General features: G+C 48.1%; 1 protein-coding gene across 11 annotated transcripts in view; it reads right to left on the reverse strand.

Annotated features, from left to right (window-relative positions):
* Positions 1-24,752, reverse strand: part of LOC119172472 (metaxin-2) — a 259,544-nt gene that overhangs the window by 134,233 nt on the left and 100,559 nt on the right. For 10 of the 11 annotated variants that reach the window (XM_075894041.1, XM_075894038.1, XM_075894044.1 and 7 more), the window contains exon 6: positions 18,017-18,055. The exons of the other annotated variant lie outside the window; for it this stretch is intronic. In XM_075894041.1, coding sequence (XP_075750156.1) covers positions 18,017-18,055 — 39 coding nt within the window. The remainder of the gene's footprint in view (positions 1-18,016; positions 18,056-24,752) is intronic. 11 annotated transcript variants of the gene reach the window in all.

The raw sequence follows: 24,752 nt of genomic DNA on the forward strand, positions 1-24,752 counted from the left end.
TACCCTTTAGATCGGGCGATGGCTAACACAACCTAGCTGTATACTTAGTGGACAAAAACGAAACTTTTTTTTTTCTGTGGTGCTCAGAACGCCTGCTCTGTGTCAAGTTAGAATAGAAATACCAAATTTGCTTACTCGAGTTTGAAATGAAATGAATTCTCAGCCAAGCCTGGTTTACAAAAAAGAAAAAAAAGAAGTAAAATTCAACCCAGCGGTTGCCACCTAGGCCACCTATCAGCTACCGCGTGGCGGACGGCGCAAAGAAGAGGCGCGGAGTTAGTCAGTGGTCGTTCTTCTGAAAGCGATCGTGCAGTGTAGTTGTGCCTTTTGCTCGCGAAACGCCTTTGTCGATTGTGCTTCATATTCAATGGCACCAACCAAGCGGTGCCACTACAATGCGGCGTTTAAGTAGAAGGTTGTGTTACATGCGGAAAAGACATCGAACCTATGAGTGTAGCAAGAGTTCAGCGTGCACGAAAAGAATGTGTGACGATGGCGAAAACAACGTGCGGAACTCTTCGGTTGCGCAGCAACCCACATGGCATTCACTGGATCAAAAACCAGCCGACACCATGCAGTGGAAAAAATTGTAGCCGATTTTGCTCGAGAACAGAGGGAAGCGGGAATGCTCGTGGCGACTGAAATTATTCAGGCGAAAGCCAGAGAAGTCGCCATCGCGAAGGGTGTCTCACGAGTCTGTTTTAAAGCCCACAGGGGCTGGACCACATGCTTCATGAAAAGGTTTAGATTCAGCCTGCGACGACGAACCTCCGTGTGTCAAAAGCTCGACCTACATTCGAGAAATTTTTTTTTTCTGGCCTTGCCAATTTCGGGGGTCAGTCTAGATACGAGGGCGGCCTAGATTCGAGTATATAAAATAATGAATGCTAAATTAACGGAGGGCTCACCATGCAGTGGCACATGTGCATTGAGCTGAAACACGAGGAGGAAGTTTCAGATGACTTACATTTATTCACAAATCACAAGGACATCCATCATTATTTAAAGTAATCGGTGATGCACGTCTGCACACATTTGCATTACAGCGAGCCAATATTTCGTATGCAGCTTGCAAAGCATTTCTACATCAGCTTTAGCATTCTCCTGGCAAGAGAAGTTATGCGCGACAATGTCCAGCACCAACATTAAAGAAAAGATGACGACAACGACTGGTGGTAGTGGTGGTGGTGGTTAGAAGAGAAAAAAGGTGCCTACATTCTGCAGCTCGGTACGGAGGAGCCCTGCACAGGTAACAGCTCCGCGCTTTTTCCTTACTTTTCCTATTCCAAATCTTTTCGGAAAGCCGAACCGACAAAATACTTCCTGTAGCCTCTCTAGCATCGCTCGTGCTGTCGCTTTCAGTAGCGGAAACAATTCCACCCATTTGGAAAAATCATCAACAACTACCATCAGGTGTATAAACCCCTGCTCACTCCTGGGAAACGGCCCCATTAGATCGCAGGTGGCTACTTGCCAAGGATGCTCACTGACAATCGGTTTTACCAAGCCGCGCGGCTGGCCACCCCTTGATTTCACCGCTTGACAGATGTAGCAGAAACTGCTATAGTGAAAAATGTCGCATTTCATGCCAAGCCAAGTCACAACCTTGCTCAGTTTTGCAAAACTTTGAAGCCACTCAGGTGACCGGCCTTGAGCTTGTTGTGAAAGACTCGCCACAGTGTGCCTCTCAGACTTTTGTGGGCATAACCACCTTAAATAAGTGCACAGACTCCTCATTGGTCGCTATGCATTTCGGCAGGAGTCCATCATGGTCCAGCACGTATGTATCCGCAGGGGACTCATCAACTTACGCCGATTCCCATCCCCCTGCACAGGCCGCACTACCAGCAGCGTCTCGGCGCTCCAGCTCCCTAAGAATGTCGCTCAACTTGTGCAAAACGAACCATCTTGCTGGTCTTTCAGTAACTCTTGTCTGCTGAAAGCGATTACCATTCTCACAAAGAGGAGTCTGGTTTCGTTCCCACTCAGGACTGCAGCCATTGCATCCGCTCGTGACGGTGTCATGGGTTCGCTTCCTGTTTGCCATCCCTCTCGCTCACTTCATGGCGCGCTGCTTTCCTGGCCCACGGTAAGGGTGTGCTCGTCAGCGCACTCACCCTTTTCTCCGCCTGGCAGCACCGCCACCGTTTCGCACACACCACTCGCTAGTGCAAAGGCACCGCTAGCGGTTGTTGCACTGGAATCCAGGCTCTCGGTAGACACTGGGGCACGAGATATTGCGTAAGCTACCACGTTAGTGCTCTCCTTTCGATACTGCACTGAAAAGTCAAAATGCAGGATTAGGAGAGAGCCCAGTGCGCTAGCCTGCCTGCAGCCTCACGGAGCCGATGAGCCAGCTAAGCGCACTGTGATCTTTAACAATGTACTTGATTGGGCTGGTTGATGCTGCATAGTAGATGAAAGTGCTTAACAGTGCAAACGACAGGAGGAGATAAAAGAGACAGCGCTCTTTTCTCATCTCTCCAATCCTCTTCTGTTTGTTTGCACAGGGGTCAAAAGTGCACTGTTGGTCAAGCACAGCTTGGTCAAGGGCGCCTGAACTCGGGCACAGGACGGAATGAATGACTGGTAAAAATTGGCCATTCCAAGAAGGCGGCGCAGGCTGCGTATGTCCTTGGGGGCGGGCAAATCGAGGATTGGTCAAAGTTTCTCCAGGTCTCGCACAATGGAACCTTCGCCCTGTGTAAAGCCAAGTAACTGAACTTGGGTTTGCGCTAGTTGGGACTTCGCGGGATTTAATGTCATCCCAGCGGCTCTCACCCTCTCGAGCACATTGGCAATGTGGGTCAAGTGTTCTTCGAAGATTTGTGAATAAATCACGATGTTGTCGGGGTAGCACATGCAATAAGACCACTTTGCTTCTCCGACGAGACAGTCCATAAGTTTCTGAAAAGTCGCAGTAACATTGCAAAGACCAGAGGGCATACGAGTGAACTGGAATAACCTTCTGTGGGAGGTGAACCTTGTCTTGCACCGGTCACACTCATTCATCTGGACCTGTAGGTAACTTTTGTAGGCATCTAATGTGGTAAAGTACCGTGCAGTGCCGAGGTTTCCTACAATTTAGCTAATCGTGGGAGTGGATAGGCATCCTTTCGAGTCACTTTGTTAAGACGGTGGTAGTCTACGCATAGGCGAATACATGGTCTTGGACATCAACACAATTGGAGACGCCCAGGCGCTGGACGAATGGGGAACAATGACAGCTGAGAGCATCTCGTCCAGCAGGCCGTCAATTACCTGCCTCTTAGCCTGGCTGACGGGTCTGGGGTTACACTTTTAAGGAAGCGTGTCGCCAGTTTCGATCGAATGGCTCCCCACATCGGTACAGCCTGGTTGATCGGTGAAGAGCTCATGGTATTCGCGTAACAGTGCTGACAGACGAGCCTTCTGTGTATCATCCAATTGAGTCGCAGAGGCGATCAAAGGATGCGGAGCCTCTTCGTGACGTGCCGCTCGATCCCTACGGAAATTTTGAGCTGACTAGTGCATAGCGCAGGGACATGGCCCTGAAGTTTGCACGCAACACAGTTTCGACGCCTCTACTGCACAGGCAACAGAAAACGCCGGTGGCCTGATGAATGGCTTTAGCTCGAAAAAAGGTCCGTTGCAATAGCCTCCATTCGCAATGTCCACTATGATACCGGTTTTTAGGAGAAAGTCCCGATCGAGAATCATAAGAACACTGAGCCCTCTAAGATGAACAAAATGTGCATGTCTCATTCGGCTTCCCCATCTGACAATCAACCTCGCGGCACCCGCCAACTGGGCCACGCCTTTCACGAGGATAAATGACGTTCAGCTGTCCCGCAAGCGCACCGAGTGCTTCTGCAAATGGAACACCTGTTTGCCAAACAACGAAGCGCTTGCGCCAGTGTCCAGCAACGCCTAGAATTCGCAGCCGGCAATGGTGACCGAAATAAACGGCGCGTGCACACCAGCAAGACTGCTGGCCCGGTACGCAGAGTGGAGAAGCAAGGGTGCGGCCACTCGTGCCTTTACGAGCAGCCTGCGCTCCAGTTTCCCTGCCTCAAAAATGGCAATAACGGGGAGCACTCCTTTGCTATGTGCTCTCATTGCCGGCACTCCATCGCGCACTCCATCGTGGTCCCTTTCCTGAGAGTGCCCCGGAAGCTCCACTGAGAGCCCTTTCGGAGTGCTGTGACATGGAACTGACATGCACTTTAAAAAGAGCTGTAGCAGTCCAATTTGCCTGTGTGCACTGTTCGGGTTGGGCTATGGCCCCGGACCCAAAACACGTACCTATTTAGTGGGATCTGCTACATAGCACCTCGCGTCATCTCGACTGGGGCTTGTGACAAGTGAGGGTGCTGGATTGTGATGCTCAAGGAGCGCACTGCCCCTGTTCTCGAGCAGTGCGGTATCTACTAAAAGCGTCAGAGGACAAAACTCAGGCGGAGCAAACATAACGCGGGTAAACACAACGAGCCTAATCCGCAATGGCGGGCTGACTTGGCTAAGTGTAATCAAAGGCTTAATAAGTCTTTTATACCGCCCTGGGTGCCAGCGTGGTGACCTCGCTACTCACCGTAGCGGCATATCACCGCGGGTTCAGGCTTGGCGAGCCACAGGATCGCATCACCGTCACCTACTCACGTGAAGCGCACCACTCTGCACGCGTTCAACTAACAAAGCGTTTAGCGCGGCGTGGCAAAACTGACAGTGTTCGATTAACAGTAATATACAAACACTTTATTGCCTTCAGCGGCACCCCTAAACAACACTACAACATCCACTCCCGGGACATGGGGAGATAAAGGGGAGACCGCGAACACTTCGCAGCTGGCAATGGTGAGCTTTGACACGCCGGCCAAGAAAAGGTTCCTTGCGGCTATGCTGTGCACTCTCACGATGGCCACTGGGCCTGGTCGGGAGAGTTAGGGCAAAACTTATATGCGTATGCCTACGGGAAATGCAGCTTGGCATGGTGCGACCACTTCAAAAACTAGGCACCACTGTTTGGCTTAGCCTAGAGTACCGAAGCTAACACTTAAGTAAACACGCCTGCCGAGGATACCTAGGCACCCAGGCAGGCTACAGTCCGGCGTAATCTCCTAAGAGAACGTGAGCGAAGGAAAACCACGTGCTCACCGGGCGCTGGCCAACAAAGAAGAGCCCTTTCTAGCGCGCACGTGACTCGGCGTCGCCCACTCTCGCAGCACCAGCGAACACGTGTCGCGCCCGCGCGTAGCGTCATCTATCGCCATGCTCCGTTACTAGAGTAATGGGAGAAGGGAGGAAACGACCAACGGCAGGAATGCCCGCAAAATGGTCACAGGGGTGCCTCAGATCCCCAGAAACTAAGCAAATGCCTCTTTTCAGTTTTAATTGAATAATAGACCTTTTTCATAATTGTAAACGTAGCTTTCCTGCTATGTGAATAAGTGAATTGCCCTGCTAATGGTGGCTAGCTACTTAAAGCAACCAACGTATTCAAACGCAGTTGGTAGCGCTATGGCGTGGAAAATGTAGACTTGGCTCTCATGCATAATAGACAAAACCCAGCACCTGCAACTAGGACTTCATCTCTACTTGAAGCCATTAAGTTTGCAGCGCACAGTAGCGCACTCGCAGATTAAGAAAATTAAAACTCAATCAAGCCATGTGCTTATGTCACTCAAAGGAAGTGGAAGCAGGCTTTCAATTTTTGTAGAATGCTTGTATGATATGTTAGGTTTTAGAACTTACGATGCTTAAAGCAAGCAAAGCAGCCAGTATGACAACATTTTAAACTTGAACAATGAAGCATCGATGTGAGGGTGATATGTTTATTTAACCTTGAAGTGGGGCTTTGCGGCAACACGAATTTCTCTTGAATAGGAGTATCCCTAGCAATGCACTTTGCTGCAACAAAACGGCCTTTACAGGGGGGGGGGGGGGGGGGTTACATGAGGACAAGTACACTATTTATTAAATGAATACTTGGAAATTTCCAATTTTTTTAAGTTGAATCAAAGTGAATTCAAATACTTTCTCAATTATTCACACGACAAGCATAGTTTAAAATTACAGACGAGTCTCTCATGAAACTGAACAGGACTGGCTATCACCATTTGAAAACTACTGTGTCTTCATATGGTCTGAAATATGCTGCAGTTTCCCTTATTAAAAATCTATGACTACACTGAACAAACCACTTTAGGGGTGGAAGCGGGCTTCAGTCTTTTAGAGCATCTTTGGAAGCGGTTTTCGAGCAGATTTGGAGCAGTAAAAGGGGAGTTTTGGAGAAGCTTTGGAGCACCAAAATATGTATTTTGGAGCATCAAAATTTAGTTTTAGAGCAGATTTCTCGGGTCACACATCACTGTTACTAAAATTTTTGCTTTCTGATAAAATCGAAAATTTCAGTGGTTTTTACTAAGCAGGATAAGTCTGAGCAAGTGACCAGACTTACCCCAAATGATAAATTAATTAAATCTCACAACACTAAAGCTGAAAGCAGAGCAACTCAAAGAAAAAACATAAGTGGCACTCTGGACAGCTACCAGACTTCAGACAAATGAAAAAAAAAAAATTGATGTTATAAAGTGGCAGCAATGTTCAAGATGTACATAAAACACTACATCCAACGTGAATAGCAAGTCAATTAGACTAGATATGAAATAATAAAAGCTATTTTCACACTAAACCAATAGGGCTCTATAAAAATGAGTGTAAAGAATTTATCTTCCAGTCATTGAAGTGCTACAGTCGACATGAGAACCGGAAAGAAATTTAGATGGGCTCGCCGCGCCATTAGGAAGTTTTAGAATAAGGTTTGCAGGTGCTGCAGGCATTGTGAGTATTGCTGGCACCACATAAGCTTTAGAATAGCGTTCACCCTCATGCAAACTGCAACGCACGATCGCAGCGGCACCGTAGCCTTGAAACCAGGGTTTGCGAGCCACGAACACGAACGGGAGCTTTTAATAGTTAATTCGAGCGATAACACACGACACAATCACTCACACACACACCCAGGCATCAAACACACAGCACTCACTTCCAACTGATTTATTCATAGCTCGAAGGCTTGAACATGTAAATAGGACACATGTGCGCATCAACATCATAGAATGCCAACAGCATACATTATCAATACATACAGTTAATCAATGTCAGAGTCTAAAAGCGATAAACTGTAATTCGCTTGGTAACAATGATAGCGAAGAGGCGCTTACTCTGTGATCTTTATTTTTCGCGTTACGACGCATGCGCAGTGGCAGCGACCGCACCGCAAGGGCTCGTGGTGCACTATTCTAAGGCAATCAAGTGATTTTTTTTAATTAGGATATGAACTATATGAACACTCCACAGGTTTTTGCCATTGCCGCCATGTTCTGCGTAAACTATAAGTTGGTAACATTCCCCGCCCATCGTACGTTCTACCCGCGCGTAACATTGCACAAGCTAGGGTGGTGAGCGCTGATCAAGCAGAGATTAAACGAGGCAGCCGATCTCCGTCGTTTGGTCGGAGGGCGGAACATGCGATAGTATCCCACTGCGTGTTACACTTGCGTTCGAATGCTCAAGCAGAGATAAAACACGCCACCCGGCTTGAACGAGCATGAAAGAAGACCCAGGAAAAGGGGGGGGGGGGGGGGTGCTCGAGCAGCAGCGATAGCGGTGAACTTTGATTCTAAGGCTTGGTTGCGATAAGCTCGCGCGCTCTATCGAAAAGCATCAGCACAAGGCTCGTAATCCCTTCTGCATAGTGAGCTCTCAATGGGAAGAGATTGTGCGATAAGAGAATCTCTCCCTGGAGCGGCCTTCCTTATTCTCTTACACCAGCGTTTTGTAGAGTGTCGCGATGTCAGATCCAAAAGAATTAGCTTTCAGCCTTCGTATTGTCACGCGGTCGTGATGTTGATAAAGGCAGCAGCCGCTGTTTTCACGAGTGAATGTTTCATTTGGGCGAACCTGTGCCCGGAAAATGAAACGACGAGCTGTAGACTTATAACAGCAAACCAGAGCATCAGCCGTCGATAATCTGCCAAGCAGCAAAGTGCGTCAGCATTTATACATGTGCATCAAAGATTCCAGCGTTATCGCTAGCGGCCCCGTAAGTTTCAGAACTTTAATGTACGCTGAAAAAACTGCCAAGTTCAGACTTTTTCCTTTAGCCAACTGGCAACCATGTATTCTCCCGACCTCGCTCAGCAACGGGCATCTCTATCGAAATAAAGTTAGTTCTTTTGTTCATTCAAAACAGAGCAGTCGGTTCTTTCCTGACCTGCGATAGTTTCCTCAAAACTTGGTCCCGAAACCCGTGAAAAAAGTTATAGAACTTACTGTTAAAGCTTCAGGGTCAGCAGACGTCGACAGGACAATGACCTCGAAGAAAAACAGCAACGATCTTCTGGCAAGGAACGGTCAACGAGGCGGTTCAAGCAGATAAGACCTGAAGACACCACACCCAACCGAAACCGACGCCATTGCTCAAGACAACGCTTACGCCAGGCAACTCAGGGTTCCAGACACCAGGCATTACAGAGGCGAGGATGGACCGACTTAAGCTAAAAATAAGCGCCTTGAGAACTCAGGTGACCAAACTCATTTCGGAAGCCGAATTATTCTTGGCGAGCAATGCGAAAGATGGAGCTCTCAATGTTTTGTCAGCCGGGTTAAGTGCAATCCAAATACAGCTAAACGAAGTGGACACAGCTATGGAGTTACTAGTTGTTGACGAAGATTCAGAGCAAAATTACATCAGAACATTCGAGTACAACGACCAAATCATTACATGCATCGCGAAGCGCAGCCAAGAAGCTAAAGAGCAAAAAAATAAAAAAACAAGCAGAATTGGCCGCGACGCGGGCACCAACCGACGGCCCTCCGAGGGCTGCACAGACCCACGTTAAACTGCCGAAGCTCAATTTACAGCGATTTAGCGGCGCTTCGACAGAGTGGCACTCCTTCTGGGAGCAGTTTGAGAGAGCAGTGCATGAAAACGACACCCTCTCCGACTCTGAGAAGTTTCTGTACTTGCGGTCGTCACTTTCTAGAAAGGCTGCATCGGCCATCAACGGCATTCAGGTGACAGGAGCTAATTACACCACAGCCCCCGAGCTCCTTAAAGAACGCTTAGGTCGACGAGACGTTTTGATACAAGAACACCTGACTCAGTTACTCGAGTTGCCACCATTACGAAACGTGAATGAGGCTATCGGCCTACGTCGACTCTATGACCATCTACAGCGCAATATAGCCGCTCTCGCCATGCTCGGAGTTAAAATAGATGGCTACGATGCCCTACTCTGCTCTGCACTCTTGCGAATGCTGCCATTGTAACTGGTAGTGAACTACCACAAGAGACTCTCTGCTGACAGCAAGGAAGAGGTGATCGGCATCGAGAGTTTCAAGCTTTTCTCAAGACAGAAGTGGAGAGCCAAGAGAGGGCACTGCAGACTAGTCACAGCAAAGTAAAAGGATCCGGCTCAAAACATCGAGATAAGGAAAAGATCAAAGCATTAAAAGGATCAGCGGCTTCACTCTTTTCTGCGGAAAAACTGAAGCAGATCGAGTCATGTGCATTTTGTAATGCAAAGAACCACCCACCTCACGAGTGTCAAGCACAAATGTCACTCGATGAGAAATGACGACTTACTGCGGCTGGTCGTTGCTTCAGGTGCGGCAAAAGGGACCACATGTCGAAACAGTGTCGTAACAAAGGGCTAAGTTGCAAGCACTGTAGCAGATGACATCTGTCACAAATGTGTGACCCGAGCTGGAAGCAACCTGAGAACACAGCCGCCGAGTTGCGCTCTTCAGTGGAACAGAAGCCAAAAAATGTGCCTACCGTGCTGCTGCAAACGGCTCATGTATGGGCAGAAAGACGAGGGATAGCTCTTACGCACTTTTTCTTCCATGGACGTAGCTAACGAAGTTTTGTCACAAAGAAGTTTTCCCGCGAACTGCAGCTAAAAGTGATTGGTGAAGAGGACATCACTATCTACCTGCTCAGAGGATCAGGCAACATTATTAACGAAAAGCGTAAAAGAGTGAAAATTTGGTTGAGAAGTCAGCATGACCACAACGAGCTCTTCATTGACGCTCTAGAAATACTAGAAATCTGCTCTGATCAACTACGAGTACCTAAAGACATCATGCAAAAACTGCAAGCGGAAATAGATGAATTGGCAGATGTCACAGTGGCACCAGCACAGCTGGTGAGAAGCGGCATTGATATCCCTATCAATGCTGACTGCAGAGCACACTTGTTGCACTAAAACCAAATTTGAGTGGACGCTTCAAGGAGTTATTCACAACAGTAACTCAGCTGCCTGCTGCTCAACCACAGCCGTTCTTTGTGCAGGAGTATCAGATGACACAACAAATTTGTCCAATGAACTGAAATTATCCTGGGAACTTGAAAGCATTAGAATTACTTACTCTTGTGCCCAAACGGAAGAAGAAAGTCATGAAGTTGTTAACACATTTTTGGCATCGATCGAAAAAACGGACAAGCGCTATGAAGTGGCTTTACCATGGAAACCTGTCAACATTCGTCTCGCGGACGAAGAAATCGCCAAAAAGCATTTAAACAGCCTCACGAAGAAGCTATTGAAACATGAAACGACACTAATCGAGTATGATGCATCTATACGTCAGTACCTGAATCAAGGCTTTGCAGAACGACTTCCACAGGAAAAAATCTCCAGTGACGAAGGCAGAGTTTAGTACATGCCTGACTACGATGTCTTCAGACCTGATAGCCTTTCGACTGAAATTAGGGTTGTATTTGATACATCGTCTAGTGGCACGGCATGTATGTCTCTGAACGAAGCCCTGGAGCCAGGGCCTAACTTGAACCCAGACTTACTGAAGGTGTTACTGAACTTCGGAACTCATCATATTGGACTTAGTGCAGACATTGAGAAGGCATTTCTCCAAATTTCAATGACACCGGCAGATCGCGATGCCCTACGATGTTTGTTGTATGAGCACTTTCCAACGAAGCAAGACCCAGATCCTGTGATAGAAGTTTGGAGAATGACATGAGTGGCCTTCGGTGTGACGAGCAGCCCATTCCTTCTCGCAGCCACAGTGCGTCATCATTTGTCGACTATTGAGGGTGATACACGCATTGCGAAATTCATCAGTGAGAGTCTCTGCGAAGGCGACCTATTGATGATTGATATGTGGGGTTTAACGTCCCAAAACCACCATATGATTATGAGAGACGCCGTAGTGGAGGGCTCCGGAAATTTCGACCACCTGGGGTTCTTTAACGTGCACCCAAATCTGAGCACACGGGCCTACACCATTTCCCCCTCCATCGGAAATGCAGCCGCCGCAGCCGGGATACGAACCCGCGACCTTCGGGTCAGCAGCCGAGCGTAGGCGACCTAATAACAGGAACGCAGACGGAAGAGGACGCTGTGAATTTTTATCGAGGCGCACTCGATGTCATGAATCAAGCGAGCATGACACTGCACAAGTGCAATTCAAATTCCAAGAGACTGGAACAACTGCTTAACGATGAAGGAACCGTATGTGCCCTGAGCTACATTGACTGTCCGACAGCAAGTGTCTCACGAGTTTTCGGACTTGTATGGGACAAGGATACAGATCATCTGGCGTTTTTTGTGGAGGCAATCTTAGACTTTTTGGATCAAACAGCAACACCAAACGATTCATGCTGCAGGCATCAGCTTGTATTTATGACCCACTAGGTCTGATTTCTTCGGTCACAGTGACAACCAAACTCATGTTTCAAACACTGTGAGAACTGAGTATTGAGTGGGACGCTCCTCTACTTAAAGATGTCAAGAACTGTTGAACGCAGTGGCACACTCAGCTACACTACCTAACGAGCATAACAGTGCCAAGAAGACACGGTGGCTTGCCCAATGACAGCTGGAAGCAAGTGCATATTTTCCCTGATGCGAGCCCCAAAGTGCTGTTGCGTATTGCCACCTGATATGCTTGGGTGAGATCCGGGAGTGGAAGAAGACAAAGACGATCTGTCTGAGCTGCTGCTTGGCTAGTCGACTCAACGAACCCAATAAACCACGTTTGTCTTAATTTACCGAGCGAGGTTTACCTCAACTCATCGTGCTCACATGTTTCGACGGGATTTGAATGGCGCAGGCTGCCTTTCCCAGACGTTTCACCCCTGTAGGTAGCCGAGTGTCGGGCCGGGGGACGCCTGTGCCCATTTTGTAAAACCGGTGGGTATCCGGCGGCACGTGGATTTGAACCCACGACCTCCCGCAGCCGAAGCGGACACTCTACCACAAGGCCACGGCTGCGTTTCCTCGGCTTGTGCGCGTATTATCGCCGATTTATCGCCAACTTCTCGAAGATAGCTGAACCTCTTACGCGACTCACTCGGGATGACGTGCCTTTTACTTGGAGCGCAGAACAAGATGCAGCGTTCACAGAGCTACGGCGGAGAATGCAAACAGCCCCTGTTCTTGCCCATTTTGATGAGGACGCTGCTACAGAAATTCATACAGATGCCAGCAACGTCGGACTTGGCGCTGTCCTTGTACAACGACACGGTGGCGTTGAACATGTAATAGCTTACGCCAGTCGTACTCTTTCTCGAGCCGAGACCAACTATTCTACATCGGAAAAAGAATGCCTCGCAGTCGTGTGGGCGACGACCAAGTTTAGGCCTTACCTCTACGGTCGTCCCTTCAAAGTGGTGACTGACCACCACTCGCTCTGCTGGCTGGCAAATCTCAGAGATCCATCCGGCCGTCTCGCTCGGTGGAGTTTGCGTTTGCAGGAGTTCGATATTACGATTGTGTACAGGTCAGGGCGCAAACATGAAGATGCCGACGCGCTTTCTCGAGCGCCTGTGGGGCACGCTGTCAGGGGCTCCGAGGATGAAGATGCCTTTCTCGGAGCAGTCAGCGATTCCGAATTTATGTCAAAACAGCGGGCAGACGACGAATTACGCCCAATTATTGATTCCCTGGAAGGCCGGAACTCTCAGGTCCCTCGACACATTGCTCGCGAACTGTCCTCTTTTTGTCTAAGAAGAGGTATTCTTTACAAGAAAAACGCCCGTGGTAGCGACAAAGCCTTCCTACTCGTTGTTCCTACCGAAATGCGGGACGAGATCCTCCTTGCGTGCCACGACGAGCCCACGTCAGGACATTTGGGCTATTCGCGAACTCTCGCCAGAGTTCGCCAACAGTATTACTGGCCACGACTATCAACAAGTGTACATCGATACGTGAAAGGCTGCCGTGAGTGCCAGCGTCGCAAGACTCCGCCTGTGAGACCCGCAGGCCTGCTCCAGCCGATCGCACCACCACAGACACCGTTTGACCTCGTGGGAATGGACCTTCTTGGACCCTTCCCTTTGTCGTCCTCTGGGAACAAATGGATTATAGTTGCGACAGATTATCTCACTCGGTATGCTGAAACAAAAGCGTTACCCCGTGGCACATCCTCTGAAGTCGCGCAGTTCTTCGTGCACCAAATCGTCCTACGGCATGGTGCCCCGTCATGCGTGATTACGGACAGAGGGACGTCATTTACAGCACGAATGATGGAGGACATTTTTAAATTGAGCTGCACAACTCATCGAAAAACGACGGCTTATCACCCGCAATCGAATGGACTGACAGAGAGGCTTAACAAGACCATAGCGGACATGCTGTCAATGTACGTTGACGTACAACACAAAACCTGGGACGAAATTCTTCCGTACATCACGTTTGCATACAATACGGCAACGCAAGAAACAACGCGATTTCCGCCTTTCCGACTCGTTTACGGACGCAACGTGCGAACCATGCTCGATGCTATGCTTCCATGTGACCTAAGCAATGAAATCGCTCCAGACGCTGAGGAATACACTCAATACGCCGAAGAAGCTCGTCAGCTAGCTCGCATAAACACCAGTCGCCAACAAGATGAAGACGCACGACGTTACAACCTCCGCCATCGAAACGTCACCTACCACCCTGGGGACCGAGTGTGGGTATGGACCCCTGTCCGGCGACCAGGCTTATCCGAAAAACTCCTAAGCCGTTATTTTGGACCGTACAAGGTTCTTAGACGTGTCACCGATCTTACCTACGAGGTATTTCCGGACGGCGCAGCGTCTTCTCGTCGACAGCTTCGGCCCGAAACCGTGCATGTCGTTAGGCTGAAGCCGTACTTCACACAGTAGCCCTTGTGGTTCACGCGTTGCGACACGCCGTGACATTGTGCTGCTGCTGCTGCTGTTCGTGTTCTCCTGTGTTTTTATGCCTTTTGTTTTTGCGCTTGGCGCAAGCATTGGCGCAATTTCCTCATTTGGGCTGCGAGTACTGGCACTCTCCCTCCTTTGGTTCTCTGTATCTGCGTGTATATGCCTTCATTTTTTTTTCGTTACGAGCATCGAGTCGATGCTTTCAAAGGGGGGACTTATGCCACCTGATATGCTTGGGTGAGATCCGGGAGTGGAAGAAGACAAAGACGATCTGTCTGAGCTGCTGCTTGGCTAGTCGACTCAACGAACCCAATAAACCACGTTTGTCTTAAGAAACGTGACAGTATTTACGCCACCTTGGAATCAAGGAAGCCACAGTGACTCTCGTTCTTTCAAAGTACCGAGTAGCACCGATGAAAAAATTGTCTCTTCCTAGAATAGAATTGATGGGCATGGTTATAGATGCTCGATTAAAGGAATACTTGGAACAATCATAGGGTCTCTCTGTAGACAGATGGCACATGTGGACAGACTCATCTATTGCACTACATTGGGTACGAGGTTCCGCGCAACAATGAAAGCCCTTTGTCGCCAACTAACCGAGTTTTGGAAATTCAGCAGAGAACGGATCCAGAGCTCTGAAATCACTGTCCAGGGAGTGAAAATCCCGCCAGCGGCATGCTCAGTGTGGTGGAATGGGCCTGCTTGGCTTGCACAGCCATCTACTTGCTGGCCAAATTATGAATACACCGCTGACGTGACCATAGCCGAAGAGAAAAGAAAGATAGATCGAGTTCACAACGTGACAGAGATACTACCTCTGCAAAAATACAGCTCTCTCTCTAAAGTGGTTAGAGTTATTGTCTGGGTACTGTGATTTGTTCACAACTTTAACAACCCCTATGAGAAACGTGATGGGCATTTTACCACAGAGGAAGTTCAAGACGCACACACTTGTTTGATTTTTCAAACACAATTGGAGGCATTCCAAAATGAGCTGCAATGTCTTTGCCGCTCCATTCGCATGCCAGGTGATTCCCCAATACGAGACCTGGGCGTCTTCTGCGACGACAAGGGCGTTTCAAGAGTAGGAGGAAGGCTGAATGCTGCCGAGATGTCCTACACCATTAAACATCCGATTATCCTCCCGTTGAGGCATCCCATCACAGAGCTCGTCATAAACGCAGCTCACCGTCGCCTCCTGCATGGTGGCGCTCTAGAGACCCTTACAGAACTGAGAGAGAAGTACTGGATAGTGCGAGGAAGGCAAATGATGAAAAAGGCACTGAGAAAATGTGTGACATGCAATCGTTTCAAGAGCCGTGCGGCTACTGAACCAATCACTCCTCTACGTCATGAAAGGTTGACACAAGCGTCCTTCTTCGATGTAACAGGTGTTGATTTCGCTGAGACACTGAACACAAAAGATCAGGAAGGCAACAGGAAGTCTTACACCGTCATTTTCACGTGTGCTGTTACGCGAGCAATACACCTTAAAATGGTGACCGACGTGTCGACCCCTAACTTTCTGATGGCCTTCTGAAGATTCATCTCGAGGAGGGGCGTTTGTCGAGTCATCTTCTCGGACAACGCTAAGACTTTCAAGCGTGCTCCTAAGGATCTGCAGAGACTGTGGGCCACAATACGAGGAGAACACATGCAGAATTTCTTCTCAAACCACCAGATCCGCTGGAACTTCATAATTGAAAAAGCAGCTTGGTGGGGCGGGTTCTGGCAGAGAATGGTTCATTCCGTGAAAGCATCCCTGAAGAAGGTCTTGGGAGACAGGTACTGCAGTTTCGAGGAGCTCACGACAATACTAATTAAAATTGAAGCTATCCTCAGCTGTTGACCTCTGACTTACATCTACACAGACGGGAACGAACCCGAACCTCTAACACTGTCTCATTTCCTGATAGGTCAGAGACTCGCAACTCTTCCTGACAGAGACTCCACCGCTGAAGTCGCCCATAAACCTGGTCAGCTCACTCGTCGCTGGTACTACCGACAAAAAATAACCGACCAGTTTTGGCATCGATGGCAGAGAGAGTACCTCACGAATCTCTGATCAATGCATTTCTCTGTGCCAAACTTCTCAAGTGCACCAAAGCAAGGAACCCTCGTCTTAGTTCATGAGCCTCATCTGTCAAGGCAGCTGTGGAAAGCGGGAGAAGTGGCCGAGGTTTTTCTGGGACGTGATGGGAAAATCTGAGCTTGCATAGTGTGCATGCCGAACGGAGCTAGGTTGAGAAGACCAGTTCAACTTTTATACCCCATGGAATACATGGACGAATGACCAGAATCTCATTGTGGGTGGAGTGTGAAGAAACTGCCAAGTTCAGCCTTTTTTCTTTTGCCAACTGGCATCCATGTATTCTCCCGACCTCGCTCGGCCACAGGCATCCCTATCGAAATAAAGTTAGTTCTTTTGTTCATTCGAAACGGAGCAGTCGGTTCCTTTCTGACCTACGATAGTTTCTTCATACGCGTTGTGCGCGTTATCTCATCGGATTATCTAGATTGTTCCCAGTCATTTGGACACAGTTTGCGCAAGGCAGCCTTACAGGCATAATGGTGTGGTAGCGAAAATAGAAAGCAGCGCGTGCGGCCTTAGCATTACAACATTACAAAGTTCTGCTATTGCAGTCATCGCTTCGCCGGTGAAACTGGTCTTTTAGTTGTTGTTTTTTTTTTCAGTTTACATGATTCGGCTAACAGCTTTCCTGTTCAAACATATATAGAGCCATATAATAAGGCATGGGCACAAACGCCACCTTAACAAGATTCATGCAAGAAGCGAAATACGATGTGAATAGTAAAACAGAACATGACCGAACTAAAATTAACGCAAGTTGCGTCTCAAGTGTAGCACAAGCGTGTTGCTCGGTCGATGATAAAACTTGACTAAATTTGGCGTTGCACACGCAAATCGCCATTTAGGCGCAGCTTGGAGCAGCAGGTCAAATTGGCGCGAAATGATGCAAATGGCGCAGCACTTCCACCCCTGCACTTGACAGTATACATCGAGCATTGGGCAGTGTGAAACACCCTAAGAAGAGAACTTTCCTGCATGCATTGTAAAAGTGGTGTGATTAAAAGGGCATTGCACAGAGCGAGTCTATACTACCACTTGTACTCCCATGCAACCTGTACAGCAACCAAAAAGCATACTTAATGATTCATATGAGGGTTTTAACATCCCAAAACCACCATATAGACGCTGTAGTGGAGGGCTCCGGAAATTTCGACCACCTGGGGTTCTTTAAAGTGCACCCAAGTCTAAGCACACAGGCCTACAGCGTTTCCGATGGAGGCGGAAATGCAGCCGAGTACCTTAGCGACTAGAGCCTGCGGTGGGGCCAAAAAGCACACTTAGTACGATATCAAAGAACAAGGCAGACTTCCGGCTCCTGACAAGTAATGCATAGAGAGGAACTGTTTATATAGATACCATGTTTACTCCCACTTAACCTGCACCCCAAACGAAAATTGCTGAAATGTAAAATTACAAGAACAATGCATAGTCACGTGAGATCAGTTTTCTTGCAAAATCGTGAAGCAGTGTCATGAAGCTAACTTGTACACTAAAATGCAATAAAATGTTCGAATTTTATGTTAAGTTCATTGATATAATGATGCAAGTCGTTTTTTTCTTTTTCTTTTTGGCGTGAAGGGGGGATACTCAATACATACGGCTTTGACTTTATCGAGAAGATCTTTAATTGTCTTTCAAAGCAGTGAATAAGTCGTACATGCATAAATTAAAAAGCAAGCCAGTATGAGCCAGCATCCCCTTGTTATTATTGGTCCCTGAAAGTGTCTGCAAGTAACTTGGCTTACCTTATCGTAAGTTGCGTCATTGGCCCAACAGATGTAAAGCTGTAAAGAAGTTTTGAGGATGCCAATTATTATCAAGTGAGACACACACAGCATCAACGTTCCTCTAGGAGGTATAGAAAAGTGTATTGCCTATTTTGTAGGCATTGCAGGCATGATATCTTATAAAACTACAGAATCTAAGAGAAAACATGAATATTTCCGCAACTTGGGTATTTTCAGTCTGTGCTAATACCAGGGATGAGATGGCTGAGACTAAACTGGGAGCAGCTTTTTGAGCAGCAAAATTTCAATTTTGTAGAGGAACAATCTTGCTTGAAAGCAGTTAGCGTCCTGGGAGCTTGAAAATACAAATTTTAGCAATTTGGGGGCACTAGAGCATATTTTATTTGGTTTATAATACACATAACACTGAAAAAGATTTCCAAGGAAGTTTTTAAACAGATTATCGCCAGGTGTAAACTCCACTACCGTTTTACATACCATGTGACCTATCTGGCCCTCGTAACAAACACGTGAAATAATATTTAATAAAAAAGGGTTTTGTTGAAAACTAGGTTTTCGGAAAATTTAAAAAAAACCCCAAAAAGAAATTCGAAAATTGTGATTGCACAACAATCTTTGTTATGTAGCAGTGATCCTTCGCATAGAGAAAAGCCTGACATGATAGCGTCAAGAGCTTTTAACAAACAACAAAAGCGCGCTGCATCGCCGTTCGCAGCCACCTCCTGCAAGACCACCTTCAAGATTGCAGCGGCACCAAAGAAACCTCTCCGCACCGACTATTTCCACGCCTCTCCACGCAAGCAAAATAAAGCGTTAATAATACAGCGCACATAAGGCGGTTCTTTTTTTTTTTTTTCATCGTAGGTCATCGCCATCATTGTAGAACTCCCGATAATGCATCGACTTGCGACTGCCGCTCCGAGACTCGCATAAAGCGCTCGTGCAGCGCAGATAAGAAATTTGTGTCCATGCAAACGGACCGTCGAACGTAAAAAGGCGGGTCTTGTTGCATCAAAAGGAAAGAAAGAAAACAAAGTTGCTCTGCTACCGACTGAAACACCAATCGAGCTAAGCCTAAAAGCATAGCCTAAAAGCATAGCCTAGAGCCGACGCACATGCAGTGATGCCTCTTAAAGCGCACGTTGAGAGTTTAGATTACAAAACCGAGCAGTGGCAAATCACCATTTATGAAAACTGTGACACGTGATCATCGTCACATCACGAGTCACGAATAAAGCACCGAGGTGCCCGTTCATATTGTTAAAATGGTTTGAACGCGCGTTCTGAACGAGCTTTGCAAAATAACCAAGTGTTTTTCTCTACCTGCAGACACCGATGTGCGGATTCCGCGTGCAATGGCTTTTTAAATGCAAAATACACTGAGAACTAACTTGTCAAAATAAGTTAGTAGCTAATGGGCATAAACCCGGAATGGGCTGCATGCGTTCTGTCACTCATGGTACCAATTTTGAAAACACATGTGCACGCGTCAGAGCATGCAGGAGAAGCATCGCATGCAGGGAAATGACTCCCTGCATGCGATGTTCACAGCTGTCTCACCCCTGCAATACATGTGAATGATGTGCGGGATCGTATGTCTGGCAGACAACCGTGAAAAAGGCTTTGTGAACTTATGACACCTACTATACATTGCAGGCCATGAATATGTAACTTACTCAGCCAATGACTAAAGCTTCAATAACATAATACTGCCACAGAGATTGCTTCTACTAATTATTTTACAAAGAAGACCAACGGAACGCTATGTGAGCGTCTACAGTGCCTCGCAACTAACGAGACGCTATGTGGGCGTCTGCAGTGCCTCGCAACCAACGAGACGCTATGTGGGCGTCTACTGTGCCTCGCGGCTGCTCACGCATCTTGGTCAGAGCAGCGCATGCCTCCGGTGTACGAGCACGAGCCAGGAAGACTGACGGAGGAGTTGTTCAGAAAGGGACACGTACGCGGAACGCTTTTAGCAGACTCTTCTTTGTGACATAGCTACTTTTCTGGGCACAAGTTCGCCCTCAATTAATCATTGTGTGTGTTCCCCCATCTTGTATTACGTGATATTTTGGTGGAGGTGCGGGGTATGATTGGAAGTCCTCTTGGCGCAAGAGAAAGAAGCCCTGACCCCCTGCGATTGGAGCCTGGTGAACTTACTCCAGTACACCAGCGTTCAAGTCGCCGCCTTCAAGGTGAGTCACCTGAATTCGGACCACTCCTCACTACTCCAGCAACATGGGCAGTGGTAACCACCAATCTCAGAGAAATGGCCAATCCAGCATCAACATCTGAACTCATAGTGTCTCCCCCGTGCTTACCTGAACCCTTCCACGGTGACGCGCTTGAAGATGTGGAAGACTGGCTGGAGCATTTCGAGCGGGTCGCAAGGACCAATGCCTGGGATGAGGCGAGGAAATTGGGCCGCGTGTACTTTGCGTTGGAGGATGGAGCGAGAATATGGTTTGAGAACCACGGAGGGGCAATAGCGTTGTGGGAAGACTTTCGGCAGCAGTTGCTTGCTGCGTATGCCAGCACGGATCGCCGGGAAAGGGCAGAAAATGCCCTTCAATCAAGAAACCAACGCACGAACGAGAGTGTCAGCAAACGAGCAGATCCGAACATGATTGAAGAAAAGAAAGTGCGCCATTTGATGCGTGGATTCAAACAGGACTTATTTGCAGGCCTGGTTCGCAATCCTCCTCGTACCGTTGCTGAATTCCGCACAGAAGCCACGACCATAGAAAGACCACTGCAGCAGCGTGCCCGTCACTACAATCGGGATGCCGGTAGTGAGCCCGCGAGCGTCTTTTTGGCAAAGCGAGACAGCAGCAACGAGACGCTGAGGGAGCTGGTGCGTTCCATCGTCAAAGAGGAGCTTCGTAACATTCTCCAACCGCAAGTCATGCCGACAGTTTCATGCCTCACATCCGTCATCCGTGATGAAGTTCGGCACGCCATTCTTCAGCCGGAACCAGAAGTGCAACCTCTTCGACTTCAACAACCCCTGCAGGAACGCCATGTATCAACGTACGCAGACCCTTTACGCCAACCTGCCGTCCACAATGCCTCGTTCGCAACTCCCGGTGCTCGCCAGTCAGCTTCAACCAGCCCACCTTTTCTTGGAGAGCAGAGACCACGGAAAAGCGATGTGTGGGGCACACCTGACAGGACACCGCTCTGTTTTCACTGCGGAGAAGCTGGACATCTTTACCGACACTGTCCATACCGAAGGGTTGGTCTGCGTGGGTTTTCTGTGTATGCTCCGTGCCCACGTAATGGTGAAAGGCCTATAGAAATAGAGGAGTACCTTTCAAGGCACGGATCTCCAGCCGCTAGCTTCCAGCACCAGCCAAGGTCACCAGCACCAAATCGTTATCGATCGCCAAGTCCGCAACGTTCAAGTTCACTACCAAATTCACGAAACCATCGGTCAACGAGCCCGCGTCAGGAAAACTGAAGCCAGCGACCTGGGGAGGCAAGGCCGCTGATGTCCGACAGAGCAAAGATCCTCAGTCAAGGCCCCAGCGAAGCAGCAACGAGCAGAAAATGACGGCGAATATAAGTAACAAAAAAATTTCTTTAGACTTGCGTGTTACTACGGACGGGCGGGATTTAACGTATTGGTTGATACTGGTGCTGATTATTCAGTCGTAAGCTATGCAATCACAAAAGATTTGAAGAAAGTTTTGACGCCTTGAAGTGGACCAAAAATACGCACGGCTGGGGGCCATCTGATAACACCTCTGGGAAGATGCACCGCCAGGATCGGCATTCAGGATGCCACTTATGTCGCTGATTTCCTAGTTCCGCCAGAATGCTCGAGAGACGTAATAATCGGAATGGATTTCCTGCTAGATAACGGCGCCATAATAAACCTGCAGAATTCTAGTATTTCTTTTTCGACAAAGCTGGTCATAGACGAGGAGACGGGAAATTCTGCGTTGCATGTTATCAACGGCGACGTAACCGTGCCACCACGATGCAGCGTCCTGGTTGGCGTAAGGAATGACGCATTCGTCGACTCTGAAGGAATAGCGGATGGCAATGTCGAGCTGCTGCTAAAGAAAGGTATTTGCATAGCTTGAGGCATTATTCGCTTACGTGATGGGCTTGCCAACGTACTGCTCACTAATTTCGGAAATGAAATTCAGCATGTCGCAAAAGACACTGCCATCGCTTTTCTACACAGCTTTACTGAAGTTAGCGACTTATGTGCCATTGCGTCAGAGCCGCCTAATTCGGAAACTACGCATGACCTTGGAACATCAGTTTCGATCAGCCGAAGTCTATCGCCAGCCGAGAGGAAAATCCTGGAAGACCTGATAGATGAATTCGCAGAATGTTTTTCCACCTCATCAAAAGTACGTCGCACGCAGATCGTGAAGCACAGGATTATAACAGAGGAAACAACCAGGCCAGTGTATCAACACCCTTACAAAGTTTCGCCGAAAGAACGAGAGGTTATAAAGAACCAGGTGCAGGAGATGTTGCAGGATGATGTCATTCAGCCATCTAGCAGTCTGTGGGCATCGCCGGTAGTTCTCGTGAGAAAAAAAGACAACACGTTGAGAATCTGTATAGACTAGCGGAAACTAAACAGCGTAACCAAGCGGGATGTATACCCCTTACCGCGTATTGATGACACATTGGATCGGCTACGGCACGCCAGATATTTCTCTTCGCTCGACTTAAAAAGCGGTTATTGGCAAATCGAAGTGGATGAAAGAGACTGTGAATAGACCGCTTTCGTAACCTTGGATGGCTTGTACGAGTTTAAAGCACTACCTTTCGGCCTCTGTTGTGCGCCAGCGACATTCCAGCGCATGATGGACAGTGTTCTCACGGGGCTGAAGTGGCAGTCATGCCTAGTCTACTTGGACGATGTTGTGATATTTTCTGCGACGTTTGACCAACATGTAGAGAGACTGCGGTCAGTGCCTCAATCTATCCAGTCGGCCGGCTTGACAATCAAACCAGAAAAGTGCCAGTTTGGCTCCGACAAGCTTCGTTTTCTGGGACACGTAATCAGCGTGGAAGGTGTTGGCCCTGATCCTGACAAAACTGCGGCAGTCGCAGGATTCCGAAAGCCCAGAGACAAGAAAGAGGTGCGTCGATTTTTGGGCTTATGCGCTTACTACAGACGATTTGTAGAAAATTTCTCAAAAATCGCCGAACCTCAAAACAAATTCACAAAAGACGAAGAATCATTCACTTGGGGTGCAGAACAAGAAACAGCTTTCAACGAATTAAAGCAACATTTGCAAAGCCCGCCGATCCTTGCCCACTTCGACGAGACCGCTGACACGGAACTCCGTACAGACGCAAGCAATATTGGTCTGAGCGCAGTACTCGTACAATGGCAAAATGGAGAAGAAAAAGTGATAGCTTACGCCAGCCGAACCCTCTCAAAAGCCGAAAAAAACTATTCCGCGACAGAAAAAGAGTGTTTGGCAGTGGTATGGGCTATCAGCAAGTTCAGACCATACCTCTACGGAAGGCCGTTCCGTGCCGTCAGCGACCACCACTCACTTTGCTGGCTGGCGAACTTAAAAGACCCGTCGGGACGTCTTGCCAGATAGAGCCTCCGACTGCAAGAATATGACATTACTGTTGTATACCGGTCTGGGCGAAAACACAATGATGCCGATTCCTTATCACGCTCGCCACTTGACTCTACTCCTTCAGAAGAAGATGACTCGACAATTCTCTGTGTGATGGAAGCCTCAGATATTGCGGAGCATCAACGAGCTGACGCAGAACTGCTCCCATTGATCGAACACCTCGAAGGGCGTGCCGGCCAGGTCCCACGTGTATTTAAGAGAACATTATCTTCATTCTGTCTCCGTGAAAATGTGCTATACAAAAGGAACTTCGGGCATAACAAAGAGAAGCTCTTACTCGTCGTTCCGTTAGCAATGAGACCCGAAATCCTAGAAGCTTGTCATGATGAACCATTGTCTGGTCACTTGGGCGTCAGCCGGACATTTGCCAGAATTCATCAGAAGTATTACTGGCCCAAGCTGCTGGCGTCCGTGCAGCAATATGTGAAGACATGTCGCGAATGTCAAAGGCGCAAAAGACCACCACTGAAGACGGCCGGCCTGCTCCAGCCCATAGAACCGCCTGCTACACCATTTGAACAAGTTGGAATGGATCTTCTTGGACCCTTCCCAATGTCATCATCGGGCAAGAGGTGGATCGTATTCGCCACCGACTACTTAACGCGGTATGCTGAAGCCGGCTGCCTTGAGCGAGGAAAGGCAGCTGAAGTAGCCAAGTTTTTCGTGCACAGCATAGTTTTGCGACATGGCGCCCCAAAGGTAGTAATCACCGACCAAGGAGCAGCCCTCACGTCAGAGTTGATGCAATGTTTGATGATAATGACGAACACCAGCCATAGGAAAAGCACTGCGTACCATCCCCAAACGAATGGGTTAACGGAACGCCTAAATCGCACGATCGCTGACATGCTGTCGATGTACGTGGACTTGGAGCATAAAACGTGGGATGAAATCCTGCCTTACGCAAGGTTCGCCTATAATACGGCCCTCCAAGAGACCACCCGCGTCACCCCATTTCAGCTTGTCTATGGTCGCATAGTCAATTCAACTCTCGACGCCATGCTCCCAGTCGACAATGACCACTACGAGCCATCTGACATTTATTTATTTATTTATTTATTTATTTATTTATTTATTTATTTATTTATTTATTTATTTAGGTACCC

This window comes from Rhipicephalus microplus, chromosome 4 (genome assembly GCF_043290135.1).
Source record: "Rhipicephalus microplus isolate Deutch F79 chromosome 4, USDA_Rmic, whole genome shotgun sequence".
Taxonomy (NCBI): Eukaryota; Metazoa; Arthropoda; class Arachnida; order Ixodida; family Ixodidae; genus Rhipicephalus; species Rhipicephalus microplus.